The 19,001-nt window shown below is 48.9% G+C and overlaps 1 protein-coding gene across 6 annotated transcripts in view; it reads right to left on the bottom strand.

Moving 5' to 3' along the window:
- ERI3 (ERI1 exoribonuclease family member 3) overlaps positions 1 to 19,001 on the bottom strand; it is a 136,556-nt gene that overhangs the window by 91,395 nt on the left and 26,160 nt on the right. For 5 of the 6 annotated variants that reach the window (XR_012674463.1, XM_075155971.1, XM_075155973.1 and 2 more), the window contains 2 exons: positions 13,209 to 13,268; positions 10,878 to 10,969 (listed from right to left, as the gene is read on the bottom strand). Coding sequence is in view for 5 of the 6 variants with exons in the window: in XM_075155971.1 (XP_075012072.1) it covers positions 10,878 to 10,969; positions 13,209 to 13,268 (152 nt within the window). In the remaining variant the exon portion in view is untranslated. Of the gene's footprint in view, positions 1 to 3,171; positions 10,378 to 10,877; positions 10,970 to 13,208; positions 13,269 to 19,001 lie in introns of those variants that run through there. The other variant, XM_075155975.1, reaches the window with a different exon arrangement.

Below are 19,001 nucleotides of genomic sequence, written 5' to 3'. Positions count from 1 at the left end.
CTGAAAGCCCCTGCCAGCCAGGTGAAAAACCTCTCCACCTCCAGCTACGGCTGTACCGCTTGCAAGGGGGGCTGGAGCCCCTCACCCATACAGAGGGTCTCCAGCCTTCTGCATCATCTCTCTTCCCACTCACTGAAGCACATCATTTATCTACAAGAAAATATGCCACTCTGTCTTACGACACTGTTTGAACCCCTCTTCTTTCCTGGCACTGTCTCTGCCGCCCTCTGGCACTACATTGTCCAGGTCTACTCTCTCAACTGACTCCTGTGATTGCCTCTTCTTCCCTCTCCCCACTAAGGGGAAGACAGAAATCCTATAAGGAGCCAGTGGGATGGGGTAAACCCCCTCCCTGTCCCCTCTAATGATACACAACCCAAAATTACATGCACAACAGCTCCACGGGCTCTCAGCACAGCCTCCAGTCTGGCAGCAGCGGGGAGCCTGGCACATCACGTAACAGGGTCTGAGCACAGGTTCCTGTGCAGCTGCAAATTACATCTGCACGAGGGAAAACAAGTTCGTCTTTTCCTTGTGGGGAAGAGACCGCTCCCCACCTCCAAGCACAAGCTGCCATTAGTATTTGCTTCGCTGGAGAGAAGGAGCAGCGAATCCTCCAGAGCAAAGGACAAGTGCAGCAATTAGGATGCAGGGGCTGCGGGAGCTGTTTAACAGCACGACCCGGAGGTCAGTGCCGCCGACTCCCAGCCCTGCATAAATATTGTATGAGTCGGGGAGAGGGGCTGTTACAGTCACCCTCAGCGCCAGCCCTCCCCCCTCCATCACCATTCTGCATCTAGCTAGATACACCAGCAACATTATTTACAGATGTGACAGTCGGGAAAATCACTTGAGTAACTAGGGGAATGGGAAAGAGGGCTGCTCGGTGGAGCAGGCACCTGGGAGCGGGCTCCCACCCACACCTTCTGCCTCCCCTTGCAGGACGCTCCTCTGCACAGGTAATTGCCAGATGGCACAGCCCGTTCTCAGACCAGAAGGTGAAATACCACCAAGAACAAGGAAGGGAAGCTGTGAGCTCCCCTCTCAAAGGTTGCCCAGGGGTTTGATTATCAATGCTGCTGAAGGACACTTCAGCCAGCAGCTGCTTTCCAGTTTCCTATCAGCATCCCTGCTAGACCCTCCCTTCGGAGGGAGCTTTATAGCAATATAATGAGAGGCTTTATAGAGAGCTTCCCCTCAGACTCTGTCCATGTAGCTCTGCAGAAGGGTCCTTACTCCAACACAGCCACAGTGGCCTCATCCCTGCAGAGACTCCCCCAGCCGCTCTGTTTGGTACCAACCACCTTCTTCACCCATGAACTGTCTGCTGTTTATTCTCCGAAGGATCATCTTCACCTGCAGCTTCAGCCACACTGATCGGCACAGTCCCTACTGCATCCTGGAAGGACTTCTCATTCCTCTGCCCATTTTTTTGCTGGAGATACCAGTCGATTGCACGTTTGCCATGATACACAAATACAAACCTACTTTCAGATTCACTGAGACTGAAGGCTCCCGAGGACAAGGACACAGGCCATTCTCCAACTCTACCAGCAGCCCATGAATTCCTGGGGGCACACAGTTAATAAACATTACTGCCCTGGGCAGCACACAAGGGCTGCAAGATAGGAAACACAGCTCCTGCCCACGATACCCCTCTAGAAATTCCTCCACTGCTCTGTGGCTGGTTGCTGAATCCAGGGAAGGCAGAAGCCCGGTCTTACCATTCTCAGCTTTCCTGAACTCACCGTGCAATTAATGGGCTTAATTATTGATGGCAAAGGCAGGGAAGGGAGGAAAGAAAGAAAAAGCCAACAAGAAGAGAATGATGTGGGGGTGGCGGGCGCCAAAGGTCTCCAAAGATCTTCCCTCAGCCTAGCACAGAGAAAGAGCCCCTAGCCGCTCTGCTGCTCCCACGGCCCTGCTCTAATGCTCCCTGACATGCCTCTGAAGACAGCGAGCTGTTTGCAGTCACCACCGTGATTTGTTAGTAATTATTTTCACAGTGTCACATTGCTGTCACTCTCTTAACAAAGAGACAGGCAGCCCGAGGCTGCCTGCGAGAAAGAACCAGCAGAGAAAAGGAACTGTCAGGCACCCAGGGATCCTCTTTGCTTCCTGGGTTTCACAACCAGAGTCCTTACCAGCTTCTGAAGAAACTTCTGAGGAAAAGTGGCAAGTCAGAATCATCTCCCATCCTGGTCACAGCAAGAGGAATTAATTACTTAGCCCCCTCCTAATTTCACCTTACCTGTAAATCCAGTGCAAGACCCAGCTGCCTAGAGCCTCTTAAGCCAGCAATTTGCTTCAGGCATCCAGCAAACGCAAAAAACTTTGGCAATTGAGGACTTCTAGTGCTCTCCTTGCAAGCTCCAACTTCTTTTCATGTGGTTTGCCATTAGACCGCGCTTCCCAAGCCTGGCAACCCTGATGACAAAACCCCGCCTAAGCCTATCACCCCCCCCACATTAACCCTCAACACCAGCCACGTGTGCTCTCCCTACACCAGTCTCATTAATTCCGGCATGCTGCTGTGCTCCACGTGGCAGTAACATTTCACTTGGCATTTTGCAATGCCAGGGGACCTCAGCAGCTTCCTCACACCTGAAATACATAGCCTAACGGCTTGCCTTCTCTGTTTTTTCATACGCACCACAGTGACTTGACAAGAACCTCCCCTTGAACCACCTCCCATCCATCCATCTCACACCTGCTGTGCAACCGCAGCCATCCATCCTTCGGCTAACTCGTCAGTCCAAGGTAATCACTCCTTTCCCAGTAAGCGTGGAGCTTGCTTGGGCCCCCAAGGAATGGAAGCTATTTTGGCACCTGAAGTGTCACACAATGTAAGGATATAGAGATGAAAGACTGAGACACCTGGCCAGCCAGCCCTTAAAGCGCCCTTGATCTCTATGCAGAAAGCAAGTGGCCTTCCTCCAGAGCAATTCAAAGTTTGAATTACTCCCGGCAAAAGCGTTCTTCCCCCTCCTGCTTACTGACGGCGTACAAGGGTCAGTCCCTGCAGCCTCAGGGAGACTTGGGTATTAATTCACCCTCTTAGCACAGGGAGAGTTTGGAAATGCTAAGCCTCACAGTCTCAGCAAAACCGTCCTGCAATTAACTGCATGGAAGAGCACTGACTCAGAGGGCAGCTCCTTTTCAGGGGTCCTTTTAATAACCAAGAAATGGCACATACATGCTGTGAAGAATTAGGATCACCATTGGGAAGCTAAATGGTCCATAAAATGTAACAGTTCTCTTCAGAGCTGGGAGCACAGCGAGCTGGAGGAGAGGTCTTGCAATCTCCCACCAGCCTCTTCCCCCCACCCAGTTTTGCAGAGGACACACATGACCCCAGGCAGGGACAAGGAGCTGCGCTCAGCCGGTGCCCAGGCACCTCTGGCACCCTGGCCGACGGTCAGCACCGAGGCTGGCTCAACACCCAGATGGAAAAACTGAAGCAGGGAAATTAGAGATGACCAAGAGGCACCTGCAGAGGGAGTCGAAGGGTGTCCCAGAGTATAGGTGCCGGGCAGGGGAGGGGAAAGCCCTGCTCGAAGAGAGGCAGACAAAGCTGTTGGGACCAAGGCAGGACAAAGTTCTGGCCAGCACGAGCTTCCCGCACACAGCCCTGCCAGCCCATCGCACTGCTTCCTCAGTCTTCTTCCCCCCAATTCCTCTGTTCTGCTCTTTCTTCTAGTACCACCTCGACGTGCCTCACGTCATTGCTAGGACCTGGTCCAGAGTAATCTCTGAGCACAAGACACCATCTTCGGGGTGCCAGGCTGTGGGCAGCACCCTGGCCAAACACACAGAAAAAGGTGACTCCAACGTGGAATGGACTCAGCTCAAAAATTTAGTCTGCAGCTCCGGCGTCCTCCCGAGAGTCCTGCACCCACCCAGACTCCACTCCTCAGGATACGGAGAGTTGCTGGACAAGGCACATGAGAACACGCTGGAGGGAAAATACCAGGGATGACCTCAAGATGGCCCAGTAGGTCTTTGCCAGCCAGGAGCTTCAGGAGGAAAGGGACTGAACCCATCCAGGAAAATGGCTCCCAACAGGAAACAAACATGCAAACAAAATAAAAAGCTTTCAAGAAAGCTACCGACTTACACAAGGCGTGAACAGAGCAAGTGAAAGGGGAAGGACGCTGCTCCCAGGCTGGCAGTATTTTTCAAGCAGAGCTCTCTAACAGAGAAGCCATGAGAGCACCACTCCCAGCCAAGTCACTGGGAGGGCAGCACTGGTACCAACACACAACTGCTTTGCTTCAGCTGGGAAGTAAGAAGAGCTGGGATCCAAAGGGAGACACCTGACATTTTAGCCCCAGCATGAAACACTATGGCTGTCTAACGCTAGAAAAATTAAGCTTTTTGAAGTAATAAAGAAAATTCACACTTTGTGAAGCTAATCCTATTTTCCACACATGCTGCAGACAACAAACTCAGATGGCAAACAGCCTTCCAGTGGTTTATCCTCTGTAGTTCCCAAGCCAACCAGCTTTTCAGTTCCCCAGGGCACAGGATAACCACGATGCTGAGTTGCTATTAGATGCCTCTCTCACACAGACAAAGGCCAGGGTGTGCTTTTTACCAAATATCCGTTATAGACCCATTGATTTTGAAACCATTTTGCCTGAATTCATACACTGGGCACAGAATTCACCTTAGCAATTCCTGCTGCAGAGGGAATTATGGTTCCTTACTGTATGAGCAGATGACACTGAGACCAACGGCTTGCATTCAGCTCAGCATGACTGTTTCCAAACACAGCTTGAGTTAAGTTACCCAGGGATGGAAAATCCACCTTCTCCATTCATTACCCCATCCCAATGGTTCAGTGCTGGAAATAAGTACTTGATGCAATGGCTGTCTTATTCCCCGCTACGCTGTATATTTATTCCAAGTTTCTTCACCATCTTTCACGCTGGTTCCAACTTCTTTGGTCCTAATTCCCAGGCAGCAGAGTCCATGCTCCCCAGAGTGCATCAGGCATCACAGCTCAATAAATCTGTGGCCACTACAGCCCTGACTATGACAAACATCTTTGGTTTGATGTGCCAGACAAGTAGCAGACCTGAAGGTGATAGTCCACTGCATGATGACCCCTATGCAAAGATTTCATGTCCAAAGCTCAACCCAAAGGCATTCCCAGAGTCACATATCTCAGACAACGCAACTTGCAGAAGCTCATGCAACCAGCAGATTTCAAACAAAGGCAAGAACGGGAGACAGCCAGGGGAACCGCTGCAGAAGGATAACAAAAGTCAAGTGTGCTATGTTCATTTTAAATAAGAGTGTACAGAGGGGGAATCTTAAAATCCAAAATTTATTTTGCATAAGTGATACAATTTCCTTTAAAAACAAAAAGCTGGATTGCAGGGTCGCAGAAGTGAATGGGGTCAGTGCTACTCCCTGTAAGTGCTAGAGAAGAGCATGCTCACAAGGCTGCCTTGCTTAGCTCCGGCAAAGCACTTTAGGACGTAATTACACGAACGACTCCATCAGCAAAGCTGACTCGAAAGGTTCCTGACCCTGGATACTCAGTCCTGTCCCTGCACTGTAGTTCACACCACTCTCTGCCTTCAGCCAATGTAACTGTGTGAAGAGATACACCATAGGCTTGGTCAGCAAAACAATCCCCACTGAAAGCAACAACAACAACAAGCTAATCCAAAGATCTTAGTTGGAAAGGAATTGTCTTATTATTTTTAAATGCAGATTAAATGTTATTTTTCCATTACCGGCTCTTTCTTCTTACTCTCAAAGCCACCCTCTGAACATACCTCCTGCCCTGCTGCCACCCAACCAGCCCACCCTACGCCTCTCCTGCCTCTCCCTACGGCCACCCGAGTGGTCCCACTCACTCCATTCAGTGGCTGGCTGCAATTTCTCCCCCAGGCAGAGGCTACCAACCCCCTCCCGGGCCTGTGATAAAGAGCAGCATGCACAAGGGACACTAACACCATCAATCCTTCTTCATTCATGACCTAAGGCTCATCTCAAACCAAGCGTCCAGGACAGAAGGCTGGAAAGACCAACCCATTGCCAGACACAGAGCTGGTCTGACAAGGCAAGCATCCCCCCAGCCTGTATAACTTGGAAAGGAAGAATTAAAACAGAACGATAAAATTAAGCAATGGTATAATTTACTGCTCAGAATTTACTAATACGCAACCTAGGAAGAGCACCAAGGGCTATAAACATTTCCAGACACTTCACTGTGTTTTATCACTATATTAGAGAGTACTTGCCTTTTAACACTTATTTAAGAAAAAAAACTTCTGAGCAGTAGTTTCCTCTAAAGACATAAATTAGCATGTTCTGATCAGCCACAGTAAGTGCAGTACAAGCATCTTCATGTCAGAGGTGTACAGACCAAAGCCTACATGCATGTTTACCTACGTTCAATGTGTTTACAGAACAATCCAAAACTGGAAGGAGAAGGATTAACTGATGCTCCTGACATTAAGATGCAGGTCTGAGATTCAGCACATGTGGCTTTCAGCTCCTTTCTCTGCCTCTGCCTGCCTGCATGACCATAGGCATATCACTTAACTTCACCGTATCTCAGCTCTGTAGCTATGAACACACAGTAAAAATGCTTCTTCGGTTGCCAAGATTAATTCACATCGTGCTTAAGAGCAGGTAAACCGGTTCCATACATGAGGGGAGGCAATTTGACTAAAGAGCTTACATTACAAGGGCTCAACCCTGGCAGACACCGAGTACCCTCTTTCCACTAAAACCATCTCCTGCAGTCGGCGGCTCCCTCAGCCCTTCAGAGGCACGTTACCCTCGCCACCCAATGCCACACCAATGCAATTCACTTAATCACTAGTGGCGGTTCCATCCTAGGTGCAGGATGAGGTCCAAGCACTAAAGCAGACTAAACCAGGTGTCTGAACCCAGACCTGCAGCTGTTAAACTTGGAGGGTAGCTCCTTGCAACAGGCTAAAGGAATCTTCCCGCTGAGCACTCGGAGGCCCGAGGACCGTGTGCCTAACGAGGCTGTATCCCCACTCATATTTTAGCTTGGCAGGTCTGGTGCTCCTTTCATCTTTTGCTTCAGGTAGCTCTCTTTAATTAATAACATTTCTGTGTCGACACAGGGAACTTTCCACCCAGAATGAATGGCCCTCTCTCATTAGAACCATGACTTGTCATGATGTATTCAAGAGCAGGAGTGTGATTCATTCCCTTGTCTGGGAACGAGGGGTGTTGCTGGGGGGTTGGGAGGGGAGAAGAGTCTTTGTAAGGAGTGACTGATATTTGCTGAAGTTGATATGTGACTCTGTCGGCTTGAACTGCCTTGTCAGGACAAGCCTTCAGAAAGGTGATGTTCCTACTCAAGAGGCTTTCCTCATTAAAGAAATTGCATCTTAACAAGAGGGAAGGGGAGGGGCAGCAGGAGAGCTGCTGTCTCCCCAACTCCAGCCTGGTTCACACACACCGAGCGCTGAAAGCCGGTTGATCCAAGCGCAGCCAGTAGAAGATGAGCACTCCATTTCTGAGCCCTCTTGCGCAATGGGCTCTCTCCAGCAGCTACCAAATCTCTCCAACAGGGACTCTCCTTCTGATGGTGCACCATACCCACGACAAAGCCTTTGGTGGCATGGCTGAGGACCTTGACTTATGCTGAACCTCCATAAGCCCTTCCCAGATGCTTGGTGTCCTCTTCTGGGCACCCAGCTCCTTGTGACTAGCGCTCCCTGTTGTCAGAGGAAAGCCAGACAAACAGCTCTGTGATCTTCCAAGAAAGGTCCAACACTCAAGAGAAATCAAGTCTGCAGCCTCACAGTGCCTCATTCCCTGAAGATCCCAGAGCGAAGCAGAGGCTTTGCAGGTCCTTTAGCAGTTAAGCTTCCATCCTGAATCCTGCAGGCTCAGATAGTGCTAGACATCATCAGCAGAGAGCTTGACTCAGAGAGTACCTTGACAATTGCTACTTGTCTGGTGCTTTTCTCTGAGCTAGGATTGCTACACATCTTGCAACTCCTGGCTTTGACAGGGCTATTCGCTCACCTTGTCCCCATATCCACCACTGACAGGCTTGTATATTCCCCCTCTTTGTTCCAGCCACCATCCTCCATGCAGCTTGCTCACCCCACTGTGCCTCCCAGTGCCCTGGCACCTACCAGTGGCACCCGCTGGAAACACCCACAGTAGAGAGGCCTGTCCAGAAGATACCATGCCTCACCTCTTCAACAGCACACGTAGACAGAAACCAAACGAAATGCTCTGGTCATTGCTGGAGAAGCCAGGAACAAGGCTGCATGGTTTCCCACCAACAGCTGAGCTAAGGAGAACAGAGGACAGGAACTCCAAACCACACGAGACACTGGGTAAGAGGACCGCAGCTTGCTTCACGGGCAGCTGTGCAAGAGCTGTCATTACTAAGGAAGCTGAGAAAAGGAGCAGCAGAGTTAGGAACAGACCTGCCCCAAGTTGCCGCTCCCTAAGCCAGGAAGCGCTGCACTCACCTCATTGTCCCGAATTCCTCTGGAACCCAGTGGGGTTTCTACCACACAATGCTTCCACAAACACACTCCTCCAAATGTGGACAAGCAGCACCACCTCCCTTCCCACTGCCCCAGTGCCTTTTGTGCCTGGCGTGTGGCCTCCACACGGTATAAAGGGCACCAGCTACACCACAAGTCTTGTAGGGAAGCACAGGGCGATTCCCTGGAATACATCCTAGATGTTCCGCACCTCTGAGGCTCTAACTCCCTGTCTGAGTAGCCTTGTTTCAGCTTTCTGCCTTCTCTCTTTAAAAAGAGATGCTCAGTTCTGCTTTGCTAAACCCTATTTGGCAATGTGTCTAAACACACGCAAACTTAATTAGTTCAGGAGGGAGACTCGGCATTTGTGGTGACGGATAAAAGTAATGGGAAATGAGACAAGTCAGAGCTGGCAGGGAGTCCTCACTCAAGCCTCATCCACTGGCACGGCGCTAATCAGATGTGACGCTACACGCTGCTGCACCCAATCAGCGACGGAGCGGCGTGATGTGCGGCTCACCAAGCGGCTGCGGCCAGACTCCCGCTATCCATGTGGTTGGAAACACGAAATGTATTTTCTGCTTTGCCCTGGAGACGCTTCAGGAATGAATTCTGAAGTTAATGGTTTAAAAAAATTTTTTAAAAGGAAGAGGGGGAAATGAACCACTCGCTGCAACCTCACGGCCAGGACTGGAGTCTTCTTTTCCAGCTGACTAGTGAGGTACAATCCATGCGAGAGACCACTGCAAATGGCGAATCAAGTATCTCTGCTCCAGAACTGCATGTCCTGCTGAGCCAGCTCACCCCACAACCCCTAATGTTCACCAGAAATGGGGCTCATCTTTACCTCTATTTGCCCACTGTAGAGCTCTGAAGCAAAAAAAAAAAAACCCACAAACATCCAGAAGGTTGCCCACTGCATACAGACACCAAGTTAGGATGTCATTATCTGGAAACCTTGTTTCCGTTGCTTTCACAGTGGGATAAGATGGGCTTTGAGCACAGATAACTCTGTTCCTCACAACCATCATCAAAAGCGGTAACCTGGACTCTCAGAACAGCAGTACAGGAGCAAAGAACTGAGAAAAGAGAACAGATGAGAAACAGAAATTTAGCACATCCCTGCAGCTGTCTTGGTGCTGGTCTCTAATAAAAGTTTAAACGCGATATATGTAAAGAAAAATAAGCCTCACTCTTAATTTGAACCAGTAACGCAGGAATTGGCAATATATACCAGCTCTGGACATGGCCCCAGCAGAGACCCAGATTTTGACTCAAAAGCTCGCATACCACGCTCCTGTCTGGAGCATGGCAAATTTCTCATCTCCACTAGCGCTTGTGCTGCTGCTTCAGTCCTCATATCTCATGTCTCGCTAATCACCCTAAGAAGAGGCAAGGAACTGCCACTCTACAAAGACCACTCTGCAGGGAAGAACTGGTGCTGATTGCTCCCAGGCTTTGTGCAGTTTATTTAGGCTTCTGACTTGGGGAAACCAATGTCACACAGAAAACCAAGTAACACTACTAACGAGTTGTGGATGTCAGTTTAGCATTGGATGTGTCAAGCCCATGCTTTACCAGTGTGGTAACAACAGGAGTCTTTACCCAGTGCTCTGAGGAAATGAAAAGCTGAAGCGAGATTACAGGAATCCAAGTGAATTCAGCACAACATGACACCTATCCGCAAACACCTTACAGATCAGACTAATCTAATTCTTAAGACATTTAACTTCATTTTTTTAAATAACATTTTTACGTTGGTGGTCTAGCTATTTTCATAATAAAACACGCACATACACTGACACTTGCAGATCCCAGTGCAGGTCTCCACCTGGTACTCTCCAGATACAGTCTCCCAGCTGATGAAGATGACCTTAATGATAAGAACACTGATGAAGCATGCCAGACTTGGCTTGTACTCTCTTTCGAAAGACTGCTCTGTGATTCACATCCAGTTAGCGTGCCAAGATGACAGAGAGAAAGCCTTGCATGCAGAAGTCAGGTAAGGACCATTGCTTGATTTGGGTGTGCAGAAACAGAGTTCCATCTATGTGCTCAGAAATATCCATCCCTTTGGAAAGTATACTGGATAAAAGGGAAAACATCACACAGCTCCAGTTTAAACTTTTTTTGGGGTTCTGAAAGGATTCATTTGCTATAGGGAATATCCTAGGCAGTGATCTTGCACTATGCCCAGCACCTACCCGTCTTCTTAAACAACCCTCCACTCCCAATTATGCATGGCAAACAACGATTTCCCTAAGAAACAAAGACTAGGGACAGTCAGAGGCTTGTAAGGACAAAGACGCACATACTACAGGCAAGCATGGAGCAATAAAGCCCAGAAAAATCTCCCTCCCCTTCCATACTCACATCACTTTCAAATCCCAGTCTCCACAGGTCACAAAAATCGACTTGACGCTGGGATCTAAGAGGCCTTCCTTCGCCATCCACTCGTCAACCCTCTGAAAGGAAGGCAAGAAAAGGGGATGAGTTTTGCAGAGACAGGCCGAGCCACAACAGTTAAACTCAGATAAGCTGCTTGCAATCAAGAGAGAAGAAAATTGTGATCTTATCCACACTCTCCCTCTCTCTCTTCTCTCTTTGCTTGCCATCTCAACAGCAGCACGTTTGGACCTTTGAAGATTTCTGATAGGAGACATCAGGCAACTAGAGCAGAGATGATCTTATCAGACACTGCAGCAGCTCTGCTTGTGGAGGGATGGAAGTTGTGCAGCGTTAACGGGACGATACAACTGCACCGTTGCCCGACATTCCTCCTCCACTTTTCCTTTCCCTGTACCAAATGGGCTTGCAGCGAGCGTAACTTGTGTCCCCTCCAGTGAGGAGAAAACATAGGCACCCCGGGACGGCAACCCTCACCTACGGCATTTCTCACATGCTCCAATTCATACAGCTTCAAGGGGATATGGGAGAGGGGGAAAAATGGAAGGGCTGGGCACACACAGGCAGTGTGTGGCAGTAACAAGCAAAGCCACGTGTCCCCTTCCTCTCCAGGCTGCGTCTCTCCTTCCTCCCTACAGTTCTGAGGAGGCGCTTGTTCAGGGTACAGTGTGGATTTAAAGTGAATCCACTGTTCCTGATCAACTTCCCATAGGGACAGATGTTCTGGATCCACTTCAGAAATGGGCCACGTTAATCTGGAGGATGCAGACCCACCTCGGGGATTAACCAGGAGGAACTAACCTAGACTAAAACCCCTGCATAGACACTTACTCTAGCTAGAACTAGCAAATGATGTGCCCAAAATCTTCCGGTGGCAGGTGACAGGCAATCAGCTGCTATTATGCAGCACTTCCAGTGCTCAGCAAGAGAAATCCCTCCTCTTTTCCCTTGCTCGACACCTTCCGCTCCTGAATAAACTAGCGTGCCCCAGAAGCTGCCAGACCCGAATCTCATTTTAACCTAGAAACATGCTGCTGCATGAACCTTTTCAGTCCAAATAAAAACAAATCTACAGAAATGTTTCCACACTCTAAGAAGCTCCCGTAGAGACAGAATGAACCATTTTCTGTAATAGCCCAGCGGCAATGTACGTTCACCCATCCAGGCAAAGAGGGCTCTCCCTCCTTCGGAAGCAGGCACAGGCATCCGTATGCTTACAGACATGCACCGCTGCTACGTGCTCTCTGGAGAGCACCAGGGACCGGGGAGAGTTGGGAGTTTGCATGGATGTGAGACGTCACCTCCGCAGAGCACCGGCTTCAGCCTCGTGTCACTGCCGCAGCCTTTCCAGCAGAGAACGGCGCTTCTTTCTGCGATTGATTGTACAATGTCCCTTTGGGGTAAAGCTCCCCGCAAAGCTGCATCCAGCCTCTCAGCCCCATTTTTGCCTCCCTTGGGCTGCTGGGATCTAACAGGCGGCACCGCACAAGTCTTCCCGGAGCGAGGGACAGCAGCGGTAACCTTTCTAAACTCCCTGATGTGAGCGCCCATGAAGTGCTGTCTCCATGGAGGATTTTAAAGCCTTTAATTTGATTTCCTCACATAAGCAATTGTTGCAATTATTCTGATTAGGAACAATTAGGTAACACAGCAGTGGAAATCCTGACAGAGACAATGCATCGAACAGCAACCTGCAGCCCGAGTGGGCTCTGCTTGAGGAGGTTTCCTTCACTATTTGACTACCAACACAAAAGCTATTGATGGAGAAATACTTCCAAGCTAATTAAGCCCTAAATGCTGTAGGAATTCAACATTAAGCAGATGGCATTATTAGGGCTGTGTCTGCATTCACACATCCTCCAGATTAGATTTTAGAGGCATTTTCTTTCTATACTACATGTATTATTGAGCATTTAAATAGGTAGAAAAAAATTAATTTAATAAAGTGCTAGGGAGGGGAAAGAAAATGAAGGCAGAAGGTCCCAGAGCAGTGGTCTCGAGCAATGTCTTGGTGCTTTAAAACTTAAAGCAAGAATCGCCTCTTCTCTTATCTACTGGCAGGAGTTTGGATCTCTTGTCAGCACCCTTGACATGAACAGCTGGAGATGACAGATCAATGGTTCAATACTCTCAGCAGCGTGTCACCAACGTGACAGCAAATGTTATTCTAATGAAGCGGTAATCATAGTCAAATTATGCGGTTCGATTCTCAGCAAGGGGAGGGTGCAGGGAAAGAGATGAAGAGGGGAGGACAGGACCAGAGGTCAGAGTTCGGGAACTAAAGGTTACTCTGCTTACCTCAAGCACTTGCTGGAGGCTTGGCTGCCCATCCACCATGCCTTGAATAATCCCAGTCAGCTGAAACGAGAGACAAACAGAAAGCAGGCGTCAGAGCAGCACTCAAAAGATCATTAGAGAGGTCTCCTCTCCTGTCCATCTCGCTGCAACCAAAACATCCTCCTGTGACCCACGTGGACGTTGCTGAGGAGCCAGCCACAGCAGAGCGACCCTGGCAGCTCCACAGCCACAGGCAAGTGCACAGCTTCATCCCAAACACAGAAATGCAGGGGGGCTCCTACCCACACCATGAAACAGCAAACTCTCAGCAGGGCAGGATCCACTTGGGGAGCAGTGGTGCCCTCTGCTTCATGTACCAGCACGATGCCCAAAATACTGCCCTTTTTCAACATGCATTTCACCAGTTTTGATGTTGCCCTGACTTACACAGGCAGCAGTAACTACTGGGTTCTGTGGCCATTCCTCTGCTACCGCGGCGTAGTGTTAGATGCACAGTGTCAGATGAACAGAATAGACCACTATTGGTAAGCGAGACCCAAAGGGGACCCAGTCATCCTCCCCTGCGCTGGGCAGCCAGCACACATGCTTTCCCGTAGTCCATCACAGCATCCCTCTGCATTTTGAAATTGTACTTAAAACAACTGAATGAAATCTGAAGAAAACCGCTTTCTTCCAGGACCCTGGTCTACTCTGTTTTTCAGGAGGTTCCTTAGGAACAGGTCCTACCAACAGATTGTCCTACTGACTGTACCAGGACTGCTTGGCTGTTTAAAGCTAGACACATGCATAAAAAGATGCAGTCTCATGGGCCTCTGCCTGCCCAGGATAGCCTGAGGCACATGGAAAATAGATAATTTTTCTGTCTGCCTTCCAACTGACAAAACTGTCTTTTAACATATTGAATATCGGAGGTCAGTAGCTTGCCATCAATGCACCCAAGTAATTAAAAAAATCATTATTAAAACAAGTGCACACTACAGGATTTCACTTCATATGGCACTTTCCTGAAGCTACACATCTCACACGTTTTCATAAAATAAAGGTCAAACACAGCCTAGGAGCATGCCCTGCTGCCTGCACACGCATCCAAGCCTCCAGAAGCCACAGCGTCCAGTCGAGAGGTGCTGGCAGCCCCCCCACCACCCAGGAGTAACTCTTCCACGCAGACCAGCTCAACCTACTCGTAAAACATAAGCCCTCTCTCAAACCACAGGGCTCTGCTTTATTAAATGTGTAGCAACTGAAAGAAACTCAATGGTTTCTACCTCTCCGTTTCTTTGGCTGCCTGGCTTACAGCACTGAACTCTGAGGAAGGAAAAAAAAAGAGATTAAACTCCAATTAAACTGTAATTACATTTAATGAATACCAAATACCTGACTCACTGAATAAGCTGTAAGTGGAAAGATTATTTTCTCATAGTGACTTCCATGGAATGGTAATATATACCTTTTAGGGAAAGTATTTTAATTTTAAGAATACAGAGTTCCTCTAGGTGTGTTTCTCAAGTTCATCAAGCCATTATGAGGTGGAATTTTAAGGAAGTGGAGGGACATAGACACTCTTTTATATTCCAGAAACTGTTTTTGTATTAATCTGTTATTTTAATTGGGTAACAGCTACTACCTACAGACTTCCCATACTCTGAGAGGCAAATAGATTTGAGAGATTAACGCATGGCTCTTTAGAGCAGTTTTTAAAGTTCACTGGCTTGTTTTTTGTTTTTCTTGCCGTCTTTCTCTCCATGCATTTGCCTGGCAGAGGTGGACAGCTCACCTACTGCAAGGTGCTGGCTCCGCCTCTCAGAGGGCAGCTCAAATCAAACCTCTGGAAGTGGGTGAAAGATGAGCTTTTGGGAAAGGATCATAGAATCATAGAATAGTTTGGGTTGGAAGGGACCTTTAAAGGTCATCTAGACCACTCCCGCTGCAATAAGCGGGGACATCTTCAACTAGATCAGGTTGCTCAGAGCCCCGTCCAACCTGACCTCGAATATTCCCAGGGATGGGGCATCTACCACCTCTCTGGGCAACCTGTGCCAGTGTTTCATCACGCTCATCGTAAAAAATTTCTTCCTTGTATTTAGTCTGAATCTACCCTCTTCTAGTTTAAAACCATTATCCCTTGTCCTGTAGCAACAGGCCCTACTAAAAAGTTTGTCCCCATCTCTCTTATAAGCCCCCTTTAAGTATTGAAAGGCCGCAATAAGGTGTCCCCAGAGCCTTTTCTTCTCCAGGCTGAACAACCTCAACTCTCTCAGCCTTTCCTCATAGGAGAGGTGTTCCATCCCTCTGATCATTTTTGTAGCCCTCCTCTGGACCCACTCCAACAGGTCCATGTCTTTCCTGTACTAAGGATGGCAGGCAACCTTTCGGTATCATGGCCAACACTGATGTAAATGGCTTCTACCGCTCTGGGCACCTTCAGGACTGCATCTGTTCAGCGCTGCACCCCTGATGGCCATGGGAGGACAGGGCGAAATGGCCTCATCCAGACATTTCATAGAATCATAGAATCATTAAGGTTGGAAAAGACCTCTAAGATCATCAAGTCCAACTGTCAACCTAACACCACCATGCCCACTAAACCATGTCCCTAAGTGCCACATCTACACGTCTTTTAAATACTTCCAGGGATGGTGACTCAATCACTTCCCTGGGCAGCCTGTTCCTATGTTTAACAACTCTTTCAGTAAAGAAATTTCTCCTAATGTCCAACCTAAACCTCCCTTGGCACAACTTGAGGCCATTTCCTCTCGTCCTATCGCCAGTTACTTGGGAGAAGAGACTGACCCCCACCTCACTACAACCTCCTGTCAGGTAGTTATAGAGTGCGATAAGGTCCCCCCTGAGCCTCCTCTTCTCCAGGCTAAACAGTCCCAGTTCCCTCAGCCGCTCCTCATAAGACTTGTGCTCCAGACCCTTCACCAGCTTCGTTGCCCTTCTCTGGACATGCTCCAGCAACTCAATGTCCTTCTTGTAGTGAGGGGCCCATCAGGAGGAGGGAGGGACGGGAAGGCGGACACAGAGGTCCCACCAGAGTCACTGCTTGATCTTGCCCAAGACTCCTTCCCTCCTTCCCTGCCAGGCCAAGCAAAGCACCAACTTATCCGTACAAGAACACATCACCAAGCACACATGCACGCAAGATTCATGCTGCAGAAACTGCACACACGAATACAAAGGGATATACCTGCTCCACAGGTACATTTCAATACAGGTCAGAGAGTGCTCAAAAGGGACCAGATTTCTACTCTCTCACCCTTTCTGTTATCAGTTACATCCATCTGTAACACCCAACCTAGTGCATTGGGTATCTGCAGCATTATCTGGTCTTGCAGCTTTGATAAAGTATAAAAACATAAAACCGCACAATTGTAAAGTTTCACTGGCGATCCCAAGAAGCACATGGTACTTGGGAACATAAACAAGCTATAAGGCATTTATCTTTTTGTACTTTTATTGTCTGTTCCTTCAGGGAAAAAAAAAAATCAATAAAAATTAATCATAAAAAGAGAGCAAAGTACCATGAAAAAGCCTGTACAAGCACCTTCTGTGTAGAGGGAACCTCTAACTAAAGCTCCTGGCATGAACTTTCTTTGGCATCAGACAAGCCACTTGCATCTTCCGAAATGGCATGATGAGCTTTATATACCTAATAATAGCTTTTAACCACTTGCAAGCACTTTCCACCTTCTCTGTCTAAACGTTCAGCACACCCCTCATCATAACCAAGCCTCACAACCTGTTGTTTTACAGAAGCAGGTCAAGAGAAAGGACACCAGATGAGGGCTACAGAGTGAGCCAGCACTGGAAGACATGCTCCTGGCCATTGGTGTGGGGAGTCAGAGGAACCTCCTGTAGCCAGGGGAGAGCACAGACACACCAAAAGCTACGCAAAGGGATGCCTTGAAGGTGACCACGAGCTCTCCAACCTTGCAGACACCCTTCCTGTGCTCTGCTGTCTTCTTCAAGAAGGAAGAAGGATGTGAGAGGTACTCCAGATCCAAGGAGTAACGTTGAGCAACCCCGGTAATCCTCCCACGCACAGCTTATACCAAGCAGTCCTACTGCTTCCCAACAAAGGCAGCGAGCGGAGGGGAAAGAGGAAAGCAGCAGCACAGCAGACAGGCTCCCGTGTAGTGTCAACACCACTGCTTTTCCTACAGAGTTTATCTGGGAAACCATCGTATTTCTACTCCAAGACAGTTTGCTGATTACCTAAGCACTTGTCTCTGGTGTACAATCTGATAATCAGGCCTGGTCTTTCTTTGCAGACAAAAGAGGCCAATAAATCTCACCTTTTGTAAGCAGAGGTGCCTAGACAAAGCCCTTTACTGGCATTTAGCAAAATGGGTATTTTTCAGAAAACATAAACCAGCTGAAAGTCAATGGCAAATGCTGCAGCTGTGCAGGCAGTGGCTCTGCAGGAGCTGGACGCACAGCACGCCCCGGCTGCGTCCCCGGGGTCTTAGGGGAACCTACACCAGTGGCACCAGCTGACCCCTGCGCCTGCCTAGCAGGAGCCACCGACCTCTTAGGTTTCTATGTGGCCACTACAGTCTCCGCAAAAAAGCGGCTGCAAATACGAAACGATATTTTTGCAACTGTTTAGTAAGGTCCTCAGTACGACCAGCTCACCTGTGGCTCTTAGGGCAGCGTTTCAATGTCAGCCCCAGATGTGGGGCCCAGGGACAAGCCCAGTTACCCCTCCAGCACAATCCCTGGACCTCATGGCAGGCCCTGCACAGGGAGGGGGACCGCCAAGGGAGGGACAGGGGCCATGCTCTGCACCGAGCAGCACGGGCGCAGTCGAGGAGCTGCCCAGGAGCCGGTGGCTTCCATGCTAGGATTAAAACCAGCCCCCTAACCCACACTGTTAATAACAGAGAACTTGCCAAACCTGGCGAGTTGGACCATTTTGTGCCACCGATACACACTGGTGGGGGTTCTGGGATCATTCTGCCTGCTGGCCTCAGCACCGTCCATTTTTATCCAACTCTGAAGACACCAGACGGAAGTCAGCAGCAGAATCTGCAGTGCAACGCTGCAGCTGGGACGCCCATGCCCATCCTGGGGACTCCTGCAAATGCACGGCCAGCACACACACACATGGCCTCGCTTGCTGCAGGGCTCCATGCAGGAGTCACGAACCTGCAGAGACACAAACAGCTGCTCCAGGCTCCCGAGAGCATGAGAAGGCAGAGGAACCCACACTGCAGTGAGGGAGCATTAGATGGGCTGAATGTCTCTGTCACAAGCTTGGTGTCCAGAGAACCTCTCAATGTCCTCAAGCTGCAGCAGGCTGGAGGCTCCGTTCAGCTCAGACAGCCACACCAAGCAAGTCATGCAGACTCTCGTGCAACGACAGAGCTGCAACCTTTAGCAGCGGGGGAAGGACGCAGCAGAGGAATTTCCAGAGAAAGGAATTTCGGTGGGAGTTAATAAGTGAGACGACTTCTCTCTAGAATTTAGATGACATGCAAAACGGACATTTTGGACTCTACTCTAGAGGATGACGTTGCTCTTAGCAAAGATCAGGTGCAAGCTGTGAGATTTATCACATTTGTACAAACATATGTCCAGTAAGTCTCATGGGGATAAGGACAGCCAAAGTAGTTGTCCAGCCTTCTAGCATTAAGGTTGCAAAACCATTTCCATTATAGCCCTCTGTTTTCACACATTTATAGCTTTCTGAAAGCCCCTCTCCTGGGAATAATGTTTTCTGTGCTTAGTCTTTTTTTTTTTTTTTTTAAAGTTTAAATAAAATACCTTCAGCTGGTTTTTAGTTACAAG

The sequence above is a fragment of the Calonectris borealis genome, chromosome 8, assembly GCF_964195595.1.
Source record: "Calonectris borealis chromosome 8, bCalBor7.hap1.2, whole genome shotgun sequence".
Lineage (NCBI taxonomy): Eukaryota > Metazoa > Chordata > Aves > Procellariiformes > Procellariidae > Calonectris > Calonectris borealis.
This window is presented reverse-complemented; position numbering and strand designations above follow the sequence as displayed.